General features: G+C 41.9%; 1 protein-coding gene across 2 annotated transcripts in view; it reads right to left on the reverse strand.

Moving 5' to 3' along the window:
• UVRAG (UV radiation resistance associated) overlaps window positions 1–20,060 on the reverse strand; it is a 127,384-nt gene that overhangs the window by 28,657 nt on the left and 78,667 nt on the right. For both annotated transcript variants that reach the window (XM_075919535.2, XM_075919534.2), the window contains exon 13: window positions 11,927–12,005. In XM_075919535.2, coding sequence (XP_075775650.2) covers window positions 11,927–12,005 — 79 coding nt within the window. The remainder of the gene's footprint in view (window positions 1–11,926; window positions 12,006–20,060) is intronic.

Here is a 20,060-nt window from a genome sequence, read left to right on the forward strand (position 1 = left end):
TCTATTAGAAAAATACCCAAAGTATCATTTAAATCTTACTTGAAAACATTAGTTGCAGTTGTAGTTTACTACATTAAGTATGTGGCTAGGGAAACAGAGAACCAGGTTTAATTATTCTGATCTGTGGCAGGTTACTACACTCTTGTGGTCACAATAGGCCACTTATGAAACGGGGACAAAACTGTAAAGCAAGACCACTAAACAATTTTCATCTCTAGATCATGGTATAGTTTCATTGAATAAACTGGACATGTAACAGCCTAAAAAAGGACACTAGTTTAAGAAAGCAATCTAAGCAGCCACACACACCCCCAGCCTAAGGAAAGCAATATACAGTTTTTTCCTATTCTCATGGTCCTGGTCATATGCATACTTTGAGGTTAGAGAAAAGTAGGCCTCTTTTTTACACTGGCATCTCCATCTGGAATTTTAATACTTAGTCCTGTGGGGTTCCCGGACTCTTGTTTTTTAGCAGAAACTAAACATCTGGTTTAAATGTAACCACAGGAGAAAAGAAGGTGGAAAACCTCAAAAAACACCCTATATGCAACATTATGACAGGCGAGAACTCACTGCTTTCCCCAAAGACAAAACAACTCAATTGTTTGTATACTGTATAATTGAGGGATGAAGAGGTACTTTAAAAATGATACAAAATTAGTGACTTAGGGTATTTCAACACAGGATAGAAATGTACTGATTTGTGATACTAGTATATAAACTCAGTTTTTTTGAACTGACACCCCTCCCCTTCCCTGCCACACATTCCAACTTTTCACTGTAAACTAGGTGAAGGGTTAAGTTTGGAAAGCCTGGTGCATCATAACAGGCATTTGTATCTTTAATAATAATTATATATTCTGATATTTATGAAAGTCCCCACTTTTCCTAACCATTTGCCAACAGTAATTAAGTTTTAATTAGTTCTGAAATATATCATTCCAGTTAAATTGAAGAGGCAAAGAAAAAGGGCACTTAAAGACGGATAACTCTAAAGATTTCTAATGGGTAAATGATTTACTAGAGTAAAACAAGACAGTAACATCCAATTTATTGCAGCCTCACATTTGTATAATCATCCATTACATAGTACAATTTCCCTCTTCTATATTCTGAATTTACATTGTGATAAGTGAATACAAAGTAAAACATTCAATCTTGGCATTGCTATTTCTTTATGGAGACCTAACTGGTAGAAGAATTTGAATCTTTTGTACTTCTGGGAAACATGTCATTGCAACACTTGAAACAATACCTTGTGTTGTACTGAGGACACTGCCACTTTTGAAAAATGGCTATACAAAATGAACAACAATTTAAGTGCACAGGAAACAGACAGTTTCAACATATTAGAATGATAAACACTGGAATGATTAATGGTATATTGTAGAAAACACTAATTAGGTTCAGCAGGGAAGTATGCAGTGCCCGGCTTAGTACATACTTGGTGAAAACAGCTGAGAGTTCAATTGAATGCTGCCATTCTATATTTATCTGTTGATTGTTTCTTGAAATTTTATTCGTTTAAGGTCCCCTTATAATGATGTTAATTTATTTTCTTTATTCTAGGATGCATGAAGCCATTTTCCCTAACCCAGATAGGACAGCCAGATTCACATTACCACCTGGCCTAAATTTGTTTTCCTGTGCAAAGCCACAATATAGACTGAAATTTTGCAGACCTTTTTACTAATCTGTAAGCAGAATAGACATTTATACTAAAAGTGTCAGTTAAAGTTTATTAAATTAAAATATGCAGCACTCTCCCCTATAAACAATATCTACCTTGATTTTAAAACAGCCTTGTTTTTTGCTAGGTATGTTAATATTAAATACGAATAGACTTTGCTACTGCACTGCTCAATTGCAGCTCTCAACTGTGTTCATATAAATGAAGACCTGATTCTCATGTTGGTACACACAAACTGGAGCAAATAATTTTTAAAATGTGAAAGCTGAAAAAAGGCATAAATTCTGTTGAAATGGTTAGAAGTCAGCCATTTATAGGGGGAGTTCAGATGCAATAAATACAGGAATACAAAAAAAAAATTCAGAGTTAGTTTTACAAGATCCTGGATCCCTTTTCTTAACATGAAAGCACACTGGCCAGATTTCAGATGACTAAGCAAAGCAATAATCAAAATAAAAAAAGTGTTGTTATAATGCCTGCTGCTATGTAATCAACCTTGGGGAATCAAAGAAATTATGCCTGTTGCTATATAAACAGTCCTCTGTGTTTATACGTTTGGGGGGAAATTATAAAACTTCAGATTATTTGCTCACTAGCATGTTGCCTGCCTATATTTTATTTTTATTTTTTTAAAAGAGAGAAGGTGGGTGAGGTAATAGGTAATATCTTTTATTGGATCAACTTCTACTGCTGAAAGAGACAAGTTTTCAAGCTACACAGAGATCTTCAAGTCTCTGCTAAGAAAAATTACAAGTTGAGGGGAAAAAAACCCCACCATGAAAACTCATCTTCAATATGCTTTTAGGAAGGTCCTAACCAGAAAGGCAAGAACTGAAAGTAGAATTGTGAAAAGAAATCACAAATCGCCTCCACCTATGTGGAAGTTCCTTGAACACTGAATAAACAGCACATACATAAAACAATTTCCGGTCTTCTACTCTATATTTTAGAGTGTGTGTCTGTTTGATCAAGAATTCCTCCTAAATGACAAGAGCTGGGACCAAATTTGGCATACAGCTTCCTCTGACAACTTAAAGCAACATAAGCTTGGTTGTGCCACTAAAATAGGATGTGCCTAGAATGGGATTACTTCTCAAAGAAAACGATATGTCTAGATTGACGGGTTTTTCCGGGATACCAGAGGTCCCCCGGTAAAAACTCTGCTGTGCCTAGGGAACTTGCTCTTCTGCTCTTTTTTGCGGAAGAGCACATGCACTCTTTCTGGGAGCCCTGTACACCTCATTCTCAGTGGTTCTCAATCCGGGATACATGTATCCCGGAGGTATGCAGAAGTCTTCTAGGAGGTACATGAACCCCACAAGACAGGCACGCTGACATGAGCAATTGGCCCCCAGGCATGCAAAAGCCATCTGCCTGACGTATGGGTGGTGCTGTGCCTGTGCTCGCTGATGCCCAAAAAGCTGCCAGCTGGCACTCCTCAGTCGCAGCCAGGACTTCCACATACTTGCCAACTGTCTTAAGGGTACAAACCCAAAGGCCCTTACCCCGCCTCTTCCCTGAGGCCAGTGCCATGCCCCATCCCTTCTCTGAGGCCCAGACCACAGCCACTCCACACATGCATGCCCCCTTCACCGGGCTAGGGAATTGGGGTATAGGAGAGGATACAGGGTCAGGGTCAGGCTCAGAGGGAGTTTGCCCTAGCCTACGGACTGCTCCCAGAGTATTGGTCTGTAGAGGGTAGGGAAGGTCAGGCTCAGAGGGAATGTGGGTTCAGTGAGAGGGCTCTAAGTTGGACAGAAATGAGCATTGGGCTTCAGGAGGGAGTTTGGGTGTGGGCTCTGGGTTGGGGTGCAGGAGGGAATCGGTGGTTACCTTGGGAAGATCCTGACCGTGACAGGAACCACTGCTAGAAGGGTGTACCAAGGTGTTGTGAGTCTCTAAGAATCACTACGCGCAGGCACTGCCCCCATAGCTCCCACTGGCAGCAGTTCCCAGCCAATACAAGCTGTGGAATTGGTGCTTGGAGTGGAGGCAGCATGCAGAGACTTCCCCCTTTTGGGGTCACAAGCATGTGCCATCTGCTTCTGAGAGCAATATTTTTATTCCAATTGATTTATAGTTATGATAAAGTCAGCAGTTTTTCAGTAATAATGTGCTGTGACACTTGCGTATTTTAGGTCTGATTTTGTAAGCAAGTACTTTAAGTGAGGTGAAACCTGGGGGGATTGCAAGGCAAATCAAATTCCTGAAAGGGGAAAAACAGTCTGGAACAGTTAAGAGCCACTGTCAAACCAAAGCGACAAAGAGTCCTGTAGCACCTTATAGACTAACAGATATATTGGAGCGTAAGCTTTTGTGGGCAAAGACCCACTTTGTCAGATGCATATAGTGGAAATATCCAAAGTCAGGTATAAATATGCATGCCAGAATCAGACTAGAGATAATGAGGTTAATTCAATCAGGGAGAATGAGGCCCACTTTTTCTAGCAGCTGATTTGGAGGTGTGAATACCAAAAGAGGAGAAGCTGCTTTTGTAGTTAGCTAGCCATTCACAGTCTTTATTTAATCTTGGCTGATGGTGTCAAACTTGCAGATGAACTGTAGCTCAGCAGTTTCTCTTTGGAGTCTGGTATTGAAGTTTTTTTGCTGCAGGATGGCTACCTTTAGATCTGCTATTGTGTGTCCAGGGAGACTGAAGTGTTCCCCTACAGGTTTTTGTATATTGCCATTCCTAATATCTGATTTGTGTCCATTGATTCTTTTATATAGGGACTGTCCAGTTTGGCCGATGTATATAGCAGAGGGGCATTGTTGGCACATGGTGGCATATATTACATTGGTAGATGTGCAGGTGAATCCAGATGGTGTGGCTGATCTGGTTAGGTCCTGTGATGGTGTCGCTGGTGTAGATATGTGGGCAGAGTTGGCACCGAGATTTGTTGCATGGATTGGTTCCTGAGTTAGAGTTACTATGGTGTGGTGTATAGTTGCTGATGAGAATATGCTTCAGGTTGGTGGGTTGTTTGTGGGCGAGCACTGGCCTACCTCCCAAGGCCTGTGAAAGTGAGGGATCATTGTCCAGGATGGGTTGTAGATCACTGATGATGCACTGGAGAGGTTTTAGCTGAAGCCTGTAGGTGATGGCCAGTGGTGTTCTGTTGGTTTCTTTCTTGGGCATGAACCGCAGCAGGAGGCTTCTGGGTACACGTCTGGCTCTGTTAATCTGTTTCCTTACTTCATGTGGGTATTGTAGTTTCAAGAATGCTTGGTGAAGCTCTTGTAGGTATTGGTCTCTGTCTGAGGGGTTGGAGCAAATGCGGTTGTACTTCAGTGCTTGGCTGTAGACAATGGATCGTGTGGTGTGTCTGGGATGGAAACTGAAGGCATGAAGGTAGCCATAGCAGTCGGTAGGTTTTTGGTATAGAGTGGTGTTTGTGACCGTCAATTAGCTGCACCGTGGTGTCCAGGAAGTGGACCTCCCAGGTAGACTGATCCAGGCTGAGGTTGATGGTGGGTGGAAGCTGTTGAAATCGTGATGGAAGAATTCCAGAGTTTCTTTCCCATGGGTCCAGATGATGAAGATGTCATCAATGTAGTTTAAGTAGAGGAGGGCGTGAGTAGACGAGAGCTGAGGAAGCGTTGTTCTAGATCATCCATAAAAGTGTTGGCATATTGTGGGGCCATGCGGGTGCCCACAGTGGTGCCACTGGTCTGGAGGTATATATTGTCACCAAATCTGAAATAATTGTGTGAGGATAAAGTCACAGAGCTCGGCCACCAGTTTTGCTGTGGCATCAGGGATACTGTTCCTGACAGCTTGTATTCCATCTATGCATGGGATGTTTGTGTAGAAAGCCTTTACATCCATGGTAGCTAGGATAGCCATAAACCAGGCATTTGACTGACAACCCTGGAGACTAAAGTCCTCCACCAGCCTAGACCAAGATATAGCAGTACAGGCTGAAAAAAAATCTCTAAAACAGAATTCTGTGCTCCAGCAGGACTATGGATGTTGCTGGACCAGGGAGTTCTGGTGTAGGGCCATAGGAAGGATCCCTGCAGGAGCTGGGAGCCCAGCTGGGCTGGCTGCAAGACGACCAGCGGCCAGAAGCCCTGCCACAGGAGTCTGGCTGAGCCAGCGGTAGAGCATCCGGAGTGCCAGCAGGCTCTGGTAGGGCAGCAGTCATCTGCAGTGATGCTGGGAGCCACGGCAGCAAGACCGAGGGCTGCTGCAGCAGGTCTGAAGGGGCCGGGAGCTCCAAGTCAGCCATAGACAGTTGCAATGGGGGCGGGAGCCCCAGAGGTGGAACTGCAGGCAGTCATGGTAGGGTTGGAGGGGCTGGGAGCCCCCATGGTGCTGCAGTAGGGCTGGCAGGCCAGAAACCCAGCATGGCAGTAGGTTGCTGGTGGGGCAACAGGGCTAGTGGCAGGGGGAAGCAGCTGGGGAGGCTGGCAACCACCAGGAGGAATCGGGCTGGGGTTACAAAAATGACCTCTCCTGGGCCGGAAAAAATCCCTCGTTCAGGACCAATCAGATCCCAAAGTTGCCAGACTAGGGAAGTCCAACCTGTACAAACACTAGCAGAGAATTCTTCATGCTGACCTGCTGGTCTTACCGCTGGTATGGAACAGCTATACAAAAGAAGGGATAGAAATGAATGCTTTTGCTTTGTTTGACTTGCTTAAAAATTTGTATAAAACTCTGTGTGCGCTTTAGGATTTTATTTCACTAAAGTATACAGTCAATATGGTTCTTGCTTAAGTGACCAACAATGTTTTAAACTGTTCTTCTTGGTATCTTTTATCTAAAAATGTTATGATTTTACTATTCTTTTGTAACAGCAATAAAAATATTTTGGGGAGGAAAAAAACCTTTGCATAGAAATGAGAAAGTTTGCTCTCCCCTCCCTCGCCCCCCCTCCAGCACAGCAGAATTGCACTAACGCCAAATTCAGCTAGTCTACAGACTATAATTCATGAACACAATTGATGTTTGCTCCCCATCTTTCAATAAATCTTATAACTATATAAGTCTCATATTACTAATCGTTTTCATTTTGTAAAAATAATTAAAGTATGTTCTCTGATCCATAATAAGACAAAATTAAAACCACAATTGTCAATGCAACAGAATTGCTTAATCTCAGATTTGTAAATTTCCATAATCTGCAACAGTTTCACAGTTATTTGTAGAAATACGGTTCTATAATTCTGCAAACTTGAATTGATAAAAGCTGATTTTCATTAGATTTTGCTTTCACTGCAATATTGTTTAGTGGAGACTGCCCACAGATATTAAGTAAATCAAGTTATGGGAAATAAGAGTATGTGTTTGTGTGCATGCACATCACACTGCATATTTAATCATCTAGATCAGCCAAAAACTGTATTTCCTCTTGGACCCCACAGATTCAGATACTGGTGAAATTTTCATGAAAGTAAACATAATATCCCACCAGAGAGGTAGCCTATATTAGCACTCATAGTTTTAATGTATTTGGTATCCTAATAAGGATATGGAAACCATTGTGAATGAAAGACTAGGGGGAAAGGCCACTTGTGTAAGTGAAATATTCCTATAAACCTTGCTAGTTAGATTTCTTATAAAAATGATGATGAAGTACAGAGGTGGGAGGCTCAGAGGTGTCTCATACTCTATGATTACTTTACACAGTATAAATTAAAGCAGCAACTGGAGAATAGTGCAGTTACCAGCTCTTAAAAAAATCCCAAAGTAATATCAAAACAAAATGCATAGAATTTTTACCCAAAGCTATTTTTATCATCTTATAGTTCTGTTTAAGTTACGACCTAAAACTCCAAGGTTGACGCCTCAGTATTTTTCAAACTCCTCAGTCTCATGTAGTTTATATTTACTAGATTCCAAGACATGGGCACATTCATTTCCCATGATCTCATTCATTGTTAACTTTTACATTACAGTAAGCTTTACATCAATGATTGAAAGAGAGGGTCAGAAGGTCAAAAGCCCAAGCAGAAACATGTCATTACAAGTTTAACAAGATTTTCGTTTGGATACTTAATCCAATTTCCTTTACGTGATTAGTTTTACATTAATAATTTAACACTAAAAAGGAAAATTTTAGAGAACATCACCCTCCTTCCAATTTTAGCCTAAGCTAAACCACAAGCCTCTTTCACTTGTTCTCTTTGCTACCTGCTATAGATTATACTTTGTTGCTAGATTCAAAGTGTTGACCCATAGGTGGCAGTATTCAAACACTTCCACCCACTTTACTTATGCTTCTAGTCACACGTACCACATTTATCAGTTACCAAATGAATTTGTGTTTTAAGTATTTATCAATGCACAACATATAAGGGGTAATTTCTCCTTGGTCCAATATATTAAATATCAGCCATCAGACAATTTAAGTAAACACAGTAATTTCAATAATTACTGGGTGAGAGCAACGATCCATCTCACCCACTTCCCTGTCTTCCGACCATGTCTGGTGCCAGGTAATTCAAAGGACATGAACATAACAGGACCATTTATTTAGTGATACATTTCTTATCATTGATTACCAGCTTCTGGCATCCTGATTTAGAAAGGCACCAGCCCACAATCCGTGACTATCCTGGCCTAGTAACCTCTGATGGACCTCTCCATCAACTTACCTAATTATTTTTTACTTCCTTTATACTTTCGGCCTTCACAAAATCTCCTGGGAATAAGTTCCACAGGTTGACTACACGTTACCTGAAAAAGTAATGCCTTATTAGCTGTTTTAAACCTGCTCCCTATTAATTTCATAGGCTGACCCCCTGGTTTTTGTGTTGTGAACTCATAAAGAACACTTCCCTAATAACTTAGGACAATTCTCAACCATAGTTTGAGGGCTAAGCTCATTTGTGTTAACTATGTTGGAAAGGGCCCCAAATCTGTACAGGGATGGTAGGCTCTTCCTGTTCCTAGATTGAGATCTGCTCCTTTAAAATGTAAGTTTTGGTCAGGGGTCAAAGTGGATTTGTGGATGTTCAATTGCATACACCATTTCAGGAAGAGATCTATGGCCTCAACACAGTTGTTCAATACATCAGCTTTCAGAGAGCAGCCTTTCATCCAATTAAGGGAATACTAAAAATACCTTTCCTTCAGAGCTGTGCTGCTACTACTGAGGACTTTCAAGAAGAGCCTTAGGGCAGACAGTATTCCAAAAGAAAGTACTCTATTGAAAGTGGTCTTGGCTGACAATGAAATTTAAGAAACATCTGTGGGATGGGTAGCTAGTAATATGGAAATACACATCTTTAAGGTCATGGGCCAAGAACCAACCCCTTGTTCTTGTGACAAAATCACTGCAAGTGTCAGTGCTTTGAGTCTTTGTGCCTACATATAGGTATTGAATAGTCTCCATCCTGCACTCATCTGATACCAGGAAGTACCTTGAATACAATCCCTTCCCTTTGTGTTGCCTGGAGACTGGTTCCACATTCCCAAATCTAAGAGAATATTTCTTGATGAAGGAAGCTCTCATGAGAGGAGTCCCCGAATGGGGAGTGGGGGAAAGGATCCATGTGTTGCCAGACCAGAGAGTCCCAGTTTACAAAGGTTCAATCTGCATCTCCAAACAATTAAACACATGGCTTTGAATTGGGAATGACACAGCAAAGCATGTTTCCCTAATAATGCTTTACAAACCTTGTACTGATCTACTTATAAATTCCACCTGACTTCTCCTGAGCGCAAGATGCAATTTTCATTTTTATTACCTTATTTAAAAAAAATAACAGTTCATCTTTAGAAAAGCTTTGATTTCAGTAACTATACTAATATGGATCAGGTCTCCTCCTCACCTATACAAAAATCTGGAGTTGTTACAAAGCCATGAAGACATAAAGGGAACTTTACAGACTCTGCTTAAGAGAAAGAGGCTGAGGGGAATGCAACTTTGGCGGGAGGAGGGGGGGCAGGAAGGGGAACGAGGAGGAGAAAGGCTTTCCACTAACAAATGGAAGTGTGCTCTGAGACTTGGAGAACAGAGCTCTTTCTACAACACTACTAGCTCTGCCACTGACAGCCAGGCTTGTACAGTTTCATATAGCAGTGATGAAAGTGACCTTAGGAGGGTCTTAAAAGAGATTAACTTGATGGAACATTGGTTGACTTACATGTGTGGTGCTGTGGAATGTGTCCATCTCCTTGCTCTTATTCACAGCCTACCCCCAATCCCAGGTACTGGTGTTGCAAGAGGGAATCAGAGGTAGCATTTTCCTTTCCCTAGTTCCCCCTGACAAGTGTAGGTCCACTCCCCCATATCAGATCCCTACTGCATACACAGAGACATCTGGAGCAAACTGAGGCACTTTTCAAAGGTAGGTAGCTTTGAATAATTCTCAGGTGTCCTAAGATTTTTTTAAAGCCTACTTGAATTTGACAGTTCCCAACCCTACCTTCCAAAGTAGTATTTAAAAAGGGATACAATCTTGTGATCTTTCCCTCTAAGTCAGGAGTGGGGAACCATTTTTGGGTCATGGACTATTGACCCGCAGAAGAGTCAGTCAGGGGCCGCACACAAGTGAGAAGCGCAAAAAAACCACCCCACACACCACCACATCACACACACCTCACTGGCATGGTCCCTAACTGAGAAGGAAAAAAGATACTCACCACATTTCCCTCTCACACCAGCAGGGGTGAGCAATAAATTTTGGCCACAGGCCACTTCAAAAAAATTTTTTGAAGTGGTCCTGGGCTGGAAGGGGCAGGGCCAAAATGCTTCTGGGCTTCCCTACCATAATTGGTCTGGGGACAGGGGAGCGTGTGACGTCTCCTCTTGCCCTGCGAGAAGTGCGTGGCGCTTCAAAGCGCTGCGTGCTGCTCACAGGACAGCAGGAAGCTAATTGGCCTGAGGGCAGGGGAGTGGCAGGGAGGCCCTTTTGCCCACCCCTGGCCTAAAGGGACCCAGGCTAGTATATTTTGTGCTCGAGGCTGGGTGGGTGGCGGGCTCCCCAAGGCTGGGGTGGAGCCCTGAGCCTCAGGGTCCTGATCTGGGAAAGCTGTGGGCCACATCCAGCCTCTGGGCTGGAGGTTCCCCACCCCTGCTCTAAGTTTTAGCGGAAAAGAATAATGTAATACATATACATCAAGGCTACGTCTAGACTGGCATGATTTTCCGCAAGAAGCACTGATTTCTTACATGAGATCGTCAGTGTTCTTGCGGAAATTCAAGCAGCCAGTGTAGATAGCTTGGCAGCTGCTTTTGCGGAAAAACTTGCCAGTCTACATACAGCCCAAGTGCTTTAGTTTCCTCCAAAAAAAATTCTACCTGCTCTTATGCTGAAAAGTTCTACTATCTCAACATACGGCCACGTTAGGTCTTCCCTGACTTTTCTTCAGCAGTTTAACACACCAGTTATTTCATCAACTTTCACTGAAGAGACCTGTAACTCTAGGAACACTTTAAAAGTCAGACCTTTGTTCACATTCACATAGAAGATTTTTGAAGGAGAGATACTAGAAGCACTGGTAGACTCAACATGACTACAATTGTAGTGAACCACCAACTTTGGCAAAAGAACCATAACAACCCAAAACTTACATAAGTTAAGGAAGCAAAATATATAAAATAAAAATGGACATAGCAAAAACTAAAAATAAAAGGGTAAGAAACCAGAATAAGGATAGCACTTTTCCAGTTCAAGGACACAATTTCTTAAAGAGAGGCGTTGAAATTACCTAACAGAGATTAACTGGATAAAAACATTACCAGGAAGAGAAAAGAAGCAGAAAATTGATTAGAATTGTAAATATGGGAAATATCAAGAGTGAAAAACAAAGGACGGGAATAAGAAACAGGTCTTCCAGAGCACACACTTTCTCAGTCATGACATGAATATTTTGTAGCTTTTGTAGGACCATATCCAGAGTAAGAGTACACTTAAAGGCTGCAGAATTTGAAAAAATAGAATTAACTTGCAAGCTTTTTTAGGCTTTGCACAATTATCTGTATACAAAACAGGTGTAATATGATCAACTCAAATTGCATGCTAAGCAAAAAACTCATTAAGGGCCATATAAACTGCCCTTGAATTGTGCAAATCCCAAGAGTCTACAGACACACGTTGGGTCAGGCTACATCATGCGGACTGAAGAGTTGTCCAGTTGCTTTTGTAAAGTGTTTTGCATGTGACACGGGCTGCTGCAAGATGCACTCATTTAATACAGGCCATATTGCAGATATCACATGGTAGAAGGTCTCCCAAGGAATTTACCAAGTCTTTCAGTAACAAGTCTCAAAATTTACTTACCTGTGCTATATTTTTGTTGAGAAGGTAAACTCCATAATCAAACTGAAGCCTCTCCCCTCCCTTTGGATACAGTGGAAACCTAATGAGGAAGGGTTGGAAGAAAGGTCAGTTTAAGAAAGGTCATATTTAATATTTTACTTTTCTGGTTACTCTGACGTAAGCAAAACTATTTGTTGAGATACCAACAAGGACAATTCTGATAGCAGGTAAATGCATGGCCTTCTGTTTCTGCAGATTCCCAATCCCTATGAATCCACACAAGATAGAATCATAGGGCTGGAAGAGACCTCAGGAGGTCAGAGTTCAGCCCCCTGCCCAAAGCAGGACCAACCCTAAGATGTATACTAACTACTCACCAATCTCACTTAGACTTCTTGAAATTTCTCCAAGAGATAGCCTCTATATGAAATCCCTTCCTTGGCTTGGGCTACAATGTTTCCACTGTCTCCTTTTTTCACGTCCCTCCTGGAAGCAAAATGTCTTCCAAAAAGCTCCCTTCAAGGTGTTAAAAGCAAAAGGCACTGGCTTCTTGTTTAGAATGCCTAGCACAATTGTGACTCTATATAGAGCTCATAGCTACCATATTTCAAGAGGTTATTTCTGTTCTTCCATATGTAGTAAGAAAGTACATTCTGTATGATCTCAAAACATATGCTGACATTTAGATACTGGGAAAATATATTGCACACAGGAATACTTTTGTATTACAATAATCATGGCTAGCTACTAGTTCTAAGCTGCTGCTTGTTGTAAGTACCATCATTTTAGCCCCAATGTAACTAAAGCCCATTTATGTTTAGCCTTCAATGTTACTATATGGTATTAATATCAGACATGCAGATTAAAGATGTAAAGAATTGTTCACAATAAAGCTGTTAATTTCACAGTTTTAATCTTACTACAGTAAAACTCCGATGGTCCGGCACTCCTGATGGTCCAGCACCATCAGGAACCCGGAAGTGCTCCAGGCAGCCGGACCATTGGAGCTGCTCTGCCCCCAGCTTCCCCGATTCAGCCGCTGCTAAAACTGACCAGCGCTGAATCTAGGAAGCAGAGGGCAGAACAGCTGGGGCGCTGCTGGGTTGGTCTGGTCACGCCAAACCTCGGCGCTACTGGACCAACCCGGCAGCAGCCCAGCTGCTCTGCCCCAGGTGTACCCAAGTCAGCCGCTGGTCAGTTTCAGCAGCAGCTGACTTGGGGACACCTGGGGCAGAGCAGCTGGGGTGCTGCCGGGTTGGTCCAGTAGCGCCGAGGAGCGGTGCTGCAGGACCAACCCGTCAGCACCCCAGCTGCTCTGCCCCAGGCATCCCCAAGAGCAGCTGGGGTGCTGACGGGTTGGTCTCGCGGCGCCAAGGGTCGGCGCTACCGGACCAACCCGGCAGCACTCCAGCTGCTCTGCTGCAGGCGTCCCCAATTCAGCCGCTGCTGAAACTGACCAGCAGCGGCTGAATCAGGGACTCCTGGGGCAGAGCCGGACTATCAGAAGGGAGGGCTATGAGGGGGTCTGGGGTAGCATCCCTCCACCCCACCCCAGACCTCTCATAGCCCCCCCCCCTTCTGATAGTCCGGCATATCTGATAATCCAGCACCCCCTGGGTCCTAAAGGTGCCGGATTATCGGAAGTTTACTGTATTACTGCACTCTTTCCTGAGGTTCCTCATTTTGACTCTTCATCACAGTGAGTCTTGGCAATGGACTTCACAGGCTGAGGTCCCAGCAGTTAACATGTTAGTTTTAAATTCTAAGTTACCATGTACATGTTTTTGCACTTAAACTAATAGCTTATCTGGCAAATAAGGCTATCTACACAAGACCCCCATTCCATAGGAAGCCTATGCCTATTTCCAAGCTCAGATCATACATACAGACAGATTTATACATCAGATCAGTACCCACTAGAAAAAGTAACACATTCTTGAACTGTGATTACACAACATCTATTTGGTTAGGACTTCAAAGGACTTCTTTAGTGCAGCTCAGACACTATTATTTGTGACATTTAAAAAGAATTTTAAAGAATCATTACAGCCAAATGTTAACAGGTCAGTATTATACACAGATGAAATATTAAGACAGCTACAAATTTTATGGTACTTTCAAACTCTTAACGGGTCACTAAGTTAAGCAGTACAAATCACTATAACTAGTATATCTAGTCCACCTTGCTTAAAACATCTATAAATCCAAGCTGTTTGCAGTATAAGAAAGTAAGTGCCTTTACGTTGAAGATTTAGGTGGAAAAAACCCTGCCACTCAATACAACTGTAAGATACAAATCAAAATGAGTTCATTTCAACATCTACAGTTACACTACCCAACTGTAGCAGAATTTAGATTACAAAGGCTATATAGTTACAATTAACAGTATAAACTCAGTTAGTCTTGGCAATAAAACTGCTGTTGAAACAGAAAGCATGCTTCACTACATGATAGTATTTTGTTAAATCACTGAACATGAGAGCCATTTATTTTCTGTTAGAACTGAAAACCTAAATTAAAAGGCGATTGAAAAAGACAGGATCAAGAACTTAAAGGTTTCTCTCTGCAGAATCGATTTCTTATAAGGGACCCTTTAAAGTCATTAAGATAAAACTTCTCTACCAGCTAAATGTCAGCTGGACAAACTAACATTCAAGATGCATCAGTTAAATGAGCTGGAGAAACATTAAGTTAATAAGATCTTTCTATATACATTCAATTACTATAATATTAGATACCTTTGATTTTAAACTGTAAATACGGGAATGCCTTAGTCTGTGTAAAGCAATGTGTGTATTCTGATACTATCCATAGAAAATGTGCTTGCTACCCACCCAATTTCTATGTGATCTTAATTTCGTTCACCTCATCTTACCTTTACTCTTCCCTCTGTCACAATCATTTTTTGAATCTGGTCAAACTGTAAGCTCTTTTGGGCAGGGAAGGGAGGACAAGAAATAATGAGTTTAAGCTGCAGCAGAGGAGATTTAGATCAGATATACGGGGGGAAAAAACCTAACAGTAAGGGCAGTTAAGCTCTGGGATAAGCTTTCAAGGCATGCTATTCCAATCACTGGAGGTTTTTAAGAGCAGGTCAGACAAAACATGTCAAGGACTGTCTAGGTCCGGGGTCGGCAACCTTGTCAAACCAAAAAGGCAAACTGCATCAAAATTCAGAACAAGCGGTCAACAAAGCCAGTATAAGAATTCCCATTTGCATGACTGAAAACATGCAACTTATTATTGATAAGATTATTAATAATAGCGTAAATGAAACCTAATCACATTTACTTAATGGGACTTCTACTGCATCTTTTCACACGTCTTTGAAGTTTACGCCATAACTAGTCAAATTCAGGTTCATGCACGCATTCAAGGTACATGAGTAATTACACATTTTTAAAATTGTGAATTAGTTTTTCATTTTAAATTTTAAAAATTGCATGTATTTTGGGAATGACAAAAGAGCCATATTTGGTTCTATACTGAGCCATATATTGGCTTGAGCCATAGGTTGCAGAACCCTGGTCTGGGGCACCTCGTGTTGGCCACTGTCAGCAGACAGGCTACTGGGCTAGATGGACCTTTGGTCTGACCCAGTACAGCCGTTCTTATGTTCTTAATTAGCCCTGTTTCTTGATTCTCAACGAGAATGTACAGCAAACATTCCTTTAAATGTCTTCATTCAGGGCTAAACAGCCTGTACTTCTACTGCTTAATATTCTGGCTCACAGGAAACTAACTTCCTAACCGCAGTAGCAAACAAATCCCTAAAATCTTAAGGGAAGCTTTCCCAGATAGGAACTGAACTCTCAAAACTCTATTAAATTACAGCTGCACTAACTGCAGACACCAACACTATGCTATTCCTGGCTTATCACAGCACCTTCTTTGGAATATAATTGTGATACTGACTCTAGTACAACCACCGAGAAGCAGGTGGATTGCTGGTGAGCAGGGCCATCCTTAGGCCAATTCCCCCGAATTGGGCCCTGCGCCTAAAGGGGCCCCGCACCCTGAACCCGGAAGTATGCCATGCGCCATGGGTGGCGAGTTAATAGTCATAGCCAGGGGCCCTGCTCCAACAATATTTGCATAGCTCTTGCACAAGACACTCTCTTTTACCACTCCATACTGTAAATTTCCTTGCGCGAGAGCAGGTGGGTAGTGTGGCTGCTCTGTGGGTTCTTGCGCAAGAATGGCCGTACTTGCGCAAGAAGCCACGAGTATAGACATAGCCTTAGAGGGAACACTTCCCCCAGCCTCTCTGCCCCTGAGTTAACGTCTCACACATTGGGTTAATGCAATTGCAGGATAGTTGCATGAGGGGGGTTTGGTGGGGGCCAAACTAATCCCTGTTGGTAGGAAGATGGTGGGAGAAGTCCTTAGAGAAGAAAGGTTTCTAGAGGCATGTTAGCAGTAAGAGAGTAATGAGGGAGGGTGTTGGGCCTTACTGGATGAGGGAGGTAACCTAGTTGCAGATGATGTGGAAAAGTACTCAATGATTTGAGTAGGAATAGGGTCCAGAGTGACTTAGACAAATTGGAGGATTGGGCCAAAAGAAATCTGATGAGGTTCAACAAGGACAAGTGCAGAGTCCTACACTTGGGACGGAAGAATGCCAACCACAGTTACAGGCTGCGGCCAAGCAGCAGTTTGGCAGAAAAAAACCCCTAGGAATTACAGTGGATCAGAAGCTGGATAGGAGTCAACAGTGTGCCCTTCTAGCCAAGAAGGCTAACCGCATATTAGGGTGCATTAGGAAGAGCACTGCCAAACAGATCTAGAGGAGTGATTATTCCCCTTTAACCAGTGCTGATGAGGCCACATCTGGAGTATTGTGTCCAGTCCTGGGCCCTCCATTATAGAAAGGATGTGGACATATTCGAGGTGGTCTAGTGGAGGGCAACAAAAATGATTAGGGGGCTGGAGTACATGACTTACGAGGAGAGGCTAAGGGATTTGGGCTTGTTTAATCTACAGAAGAGAAGAGTGAAAGGGGATTTTATAGCAGCATACGGTTACCTAAAGGGAGGTGCCAAAGAGGATGAAGAGGCTGTTCTCAGTAGTGACAGATGGCAGAATGAGGAGCAATAGTCTCAATTTGCAGTGGGGGAGGTCTAGGTTGGATATTAGATGACAGGAGAGGGATCACTTGACTATTAGTCTTCATTTTTAGCCAGCATTTTCCAAATGAATACATCTGGTAACACAGCGAAGGTGTTAGGTGTGCAGAATCACATTAACTATGCCAAATGCTAACAGCTTAGTAGGAAAGTTTTCTACATTAAGCCATATTTTTAATTGGTGATGGCAGTTTCAGCATTTAGGGGAAGCTCTTACAACCTCAACTTTAAAAGTCCTTTTACAAAACACAAAATAGAGAAATTCAGTATGTGCTGTACAAATGTGGAAAGCTAAATGAGGCTGGATACGGTCACTTCAACTCAGCTGAACAGTTAAGATGTAATCAATGAAACAAAAGTATCCAAGCTAAGCCAAGGTAGAGACTTTAATATTTACTTTCCATTTGTTATGGCACCTTTTACTCTCATGGAATATACACAAAACCAAAAAGCTTTAATGATTTGGTGGCTGGATTGGCTTTCCAGCTACTGCTGGATGATCAGAAAGCAGCAGTGTCCAGAAATGTTTTTTTACCATTTGCAGCTGGCCTTTGCAATCATTTCTTCCTGACGCAGAGCCTACTACTGAGATACTACTACACCTCAAGAATGGGTACAGTAATTGTTTAACACGTGCCCGCTTAACACGCTTTCGCAATAGCACGATTTTATTTTTAGGGAATGTTTTTCGAACAACATGACTGTCCCCGAAATAACATGAAAATAATCAAGTGGCAGACTACTTCGCACAGCGGTATAAGTTGGTGAAAACAGTGGTAATATGCATGAGTGGATGAATACGTGTGATCACAGTGCTTCTCCACTCACTCACGTGTTTATCTGTGTGTTTTAACAAACCACAGCGACTTGTGTTGCTAGATGTCTAATGCGGACATTGACAACCCAGCACCAACAAACTACTGACTTTGCCATCACCACCTGAAATGCAACCCCCACCTTTTCCATTATCTTTAATGGGAAAACTGACCCCACATGGCATGTTTTTGCTTAGCATGAACATTTTCAGAAACGCATCTATAATGTTAAATGAGGAATTACTGTACTGCAATGTATTCTACATGGCACTACAATTCAGGGTAATACAGATAGTTGCAGCACTCCACTGATGGTTTTCATCATCTACTGGTGTCTGGATTGAGTTTGAGGTGCTTTTGAATGGTGTTCCTAGCCTCTGTTTGTCTGGACATAAATGACAGGAGAGTGATCACTTGAGGATTACCTGTTGTGTTCCCTTCCTCTGGGGCATCTGGTATTGGCCACTGTCAGCAGACAGGATACTAGGCTAGATGGACCTTTGGTCTGACCCAGTACGGCTGTTCTTGAGTTCTTAAACTTTGCTAATTGGACTACTGCCGTATTCCTTGTGCCAGACTGAGATCAAAGACATCTGAACTGGATCACAGTGCTCTTTGAGGGGCCACTCCAGTTCCAGAGCAGGTTTCTTCCTCTTAATCTAAAAACGAAAGACGTGTACTGACCATGATGGCAAGCTATGAGGCACAACTATTTAAGCTGCCTGCTGTGAAAAAAGTCAGGTTTTGGGGAGAGCCACTAGGGGATAGGTTTGGTATTCTGCAGGTAATTAAGTGGGTGGGGTGCCTAGCGTTTTGGTTTAGGGTGTCTTTTTGGTATAAATGTATGTAACCTCTCCTCCCCCCCCACACATCTTTTTATATAAATGCTCCAAAGGAAGAAATCTCATCATACCCAGTCAGAAGGTATCTAGCAGACTGTTTTGTGCCACACTGTAAAATGATCAGAGACGTATTTTGGTGGGTGAGTGAGGGGAGGAAAATTCCAAAAAGCAGATCTTCCATCAAAGTGACCTGCCTTCAGGGGACTGAATGTCCCCTTGGTACTCCAAAGAACTGGAGACATGGAGACAGACTGAGACAGCCAGGAACCAGAGTAGAGTTTTGTGACTCAAATGTCAGTGTCTTAATTTACAAGTAGAAGGCAAAGACACAGAACTTAGAGAAACATGACCTATTAAGTAACAAAAGAAAAATGGAGAAGCAAATACTCACACCGGAAGTAAGGTAGGAATCAAAGATTTTGAAACCTCCTCCCATAAGCATTTCCCAAAGTAAATCTTAAAAAATGAACCATCTGCAAAAGCTGCACACTACCTTAACACATTACTGCATATATTGCAGAATACTTTCTCAAATCTAATTGCTGGAATTTTTCCATGAGTTCATGAAACAAACTAGTTTCCAAGCCAATCTTACAATTGAATGTTTTCTTTAAGAAGCAGCTAGGTATTCTGCTCAATAGCAAAGACTGCTAGGCTCTCAAAGTATTTTAAAAAAAAAAAAGACCAAGACCTTCTGGAGCAGATGTGCTTCACCTGTGGAATCCGTCCTGGGAAATCAGTAGTTTTATTGGTGTCATGTGCTTTCCGATCTCAAGTTCGTAAAGAAGTTTAGACATGCCCATACTAATTTATGTTTTAAGCATAGTTCTGAGACCACCACTGTGACAGTTAATCAACACCATTAGACTGTCACGATCAATCACAACTACTAACTCATCCCCATATCTGAGCTATCTTTTTGGGATGACCTAAACAAGTGCTTACCAGTCACTGAAATGTCATTTATTTTATAGCCCCATATCTGTTATTGGGCTAATCTGTACCTGCTCAGCATCACAAAAACTCTTAAATATCTGAGTAATCTGCTGTAAATCTCCACAAGACTGTTTGGTCAGTCAGATGTTAACTGTTAAGTAAACCTAAAAAGATCTATATTCCATAAATTTATTTCAGACACTAAGGTTGCTCTTAGGAGTTCTCAAGTCCAAATATCTTTAGATAGATTTAGCGATTTATGAACTCATTTTGTATCCAAAAAAGATCACAAATGTGTCAATATACTGGTGACTGATTTTTTTTTTTTACTATATATAAACCACCTGCCTTTAATAAAAACTGTTTAAACTTTAAAACAATTGCTTGATTTTTTAACTGCCTTCATCTGTTTCCAATTGGGCATTAAAACATATGG

This window comes from Pelodiscus sinensis, chromosome 1 (genome assembly GCF_052426305.1).
Source record: "Pelodiscus sinensis isolate ZL-2025 chromosome 1, ASM5242630v1, whole genome shotgun sequence".
Taxonomy (NCBI): Eukaryota; Metazoa; Chordata; order Testudines; family Trionychidae; genus Pelodiscus; species Pelodiscus sinensis.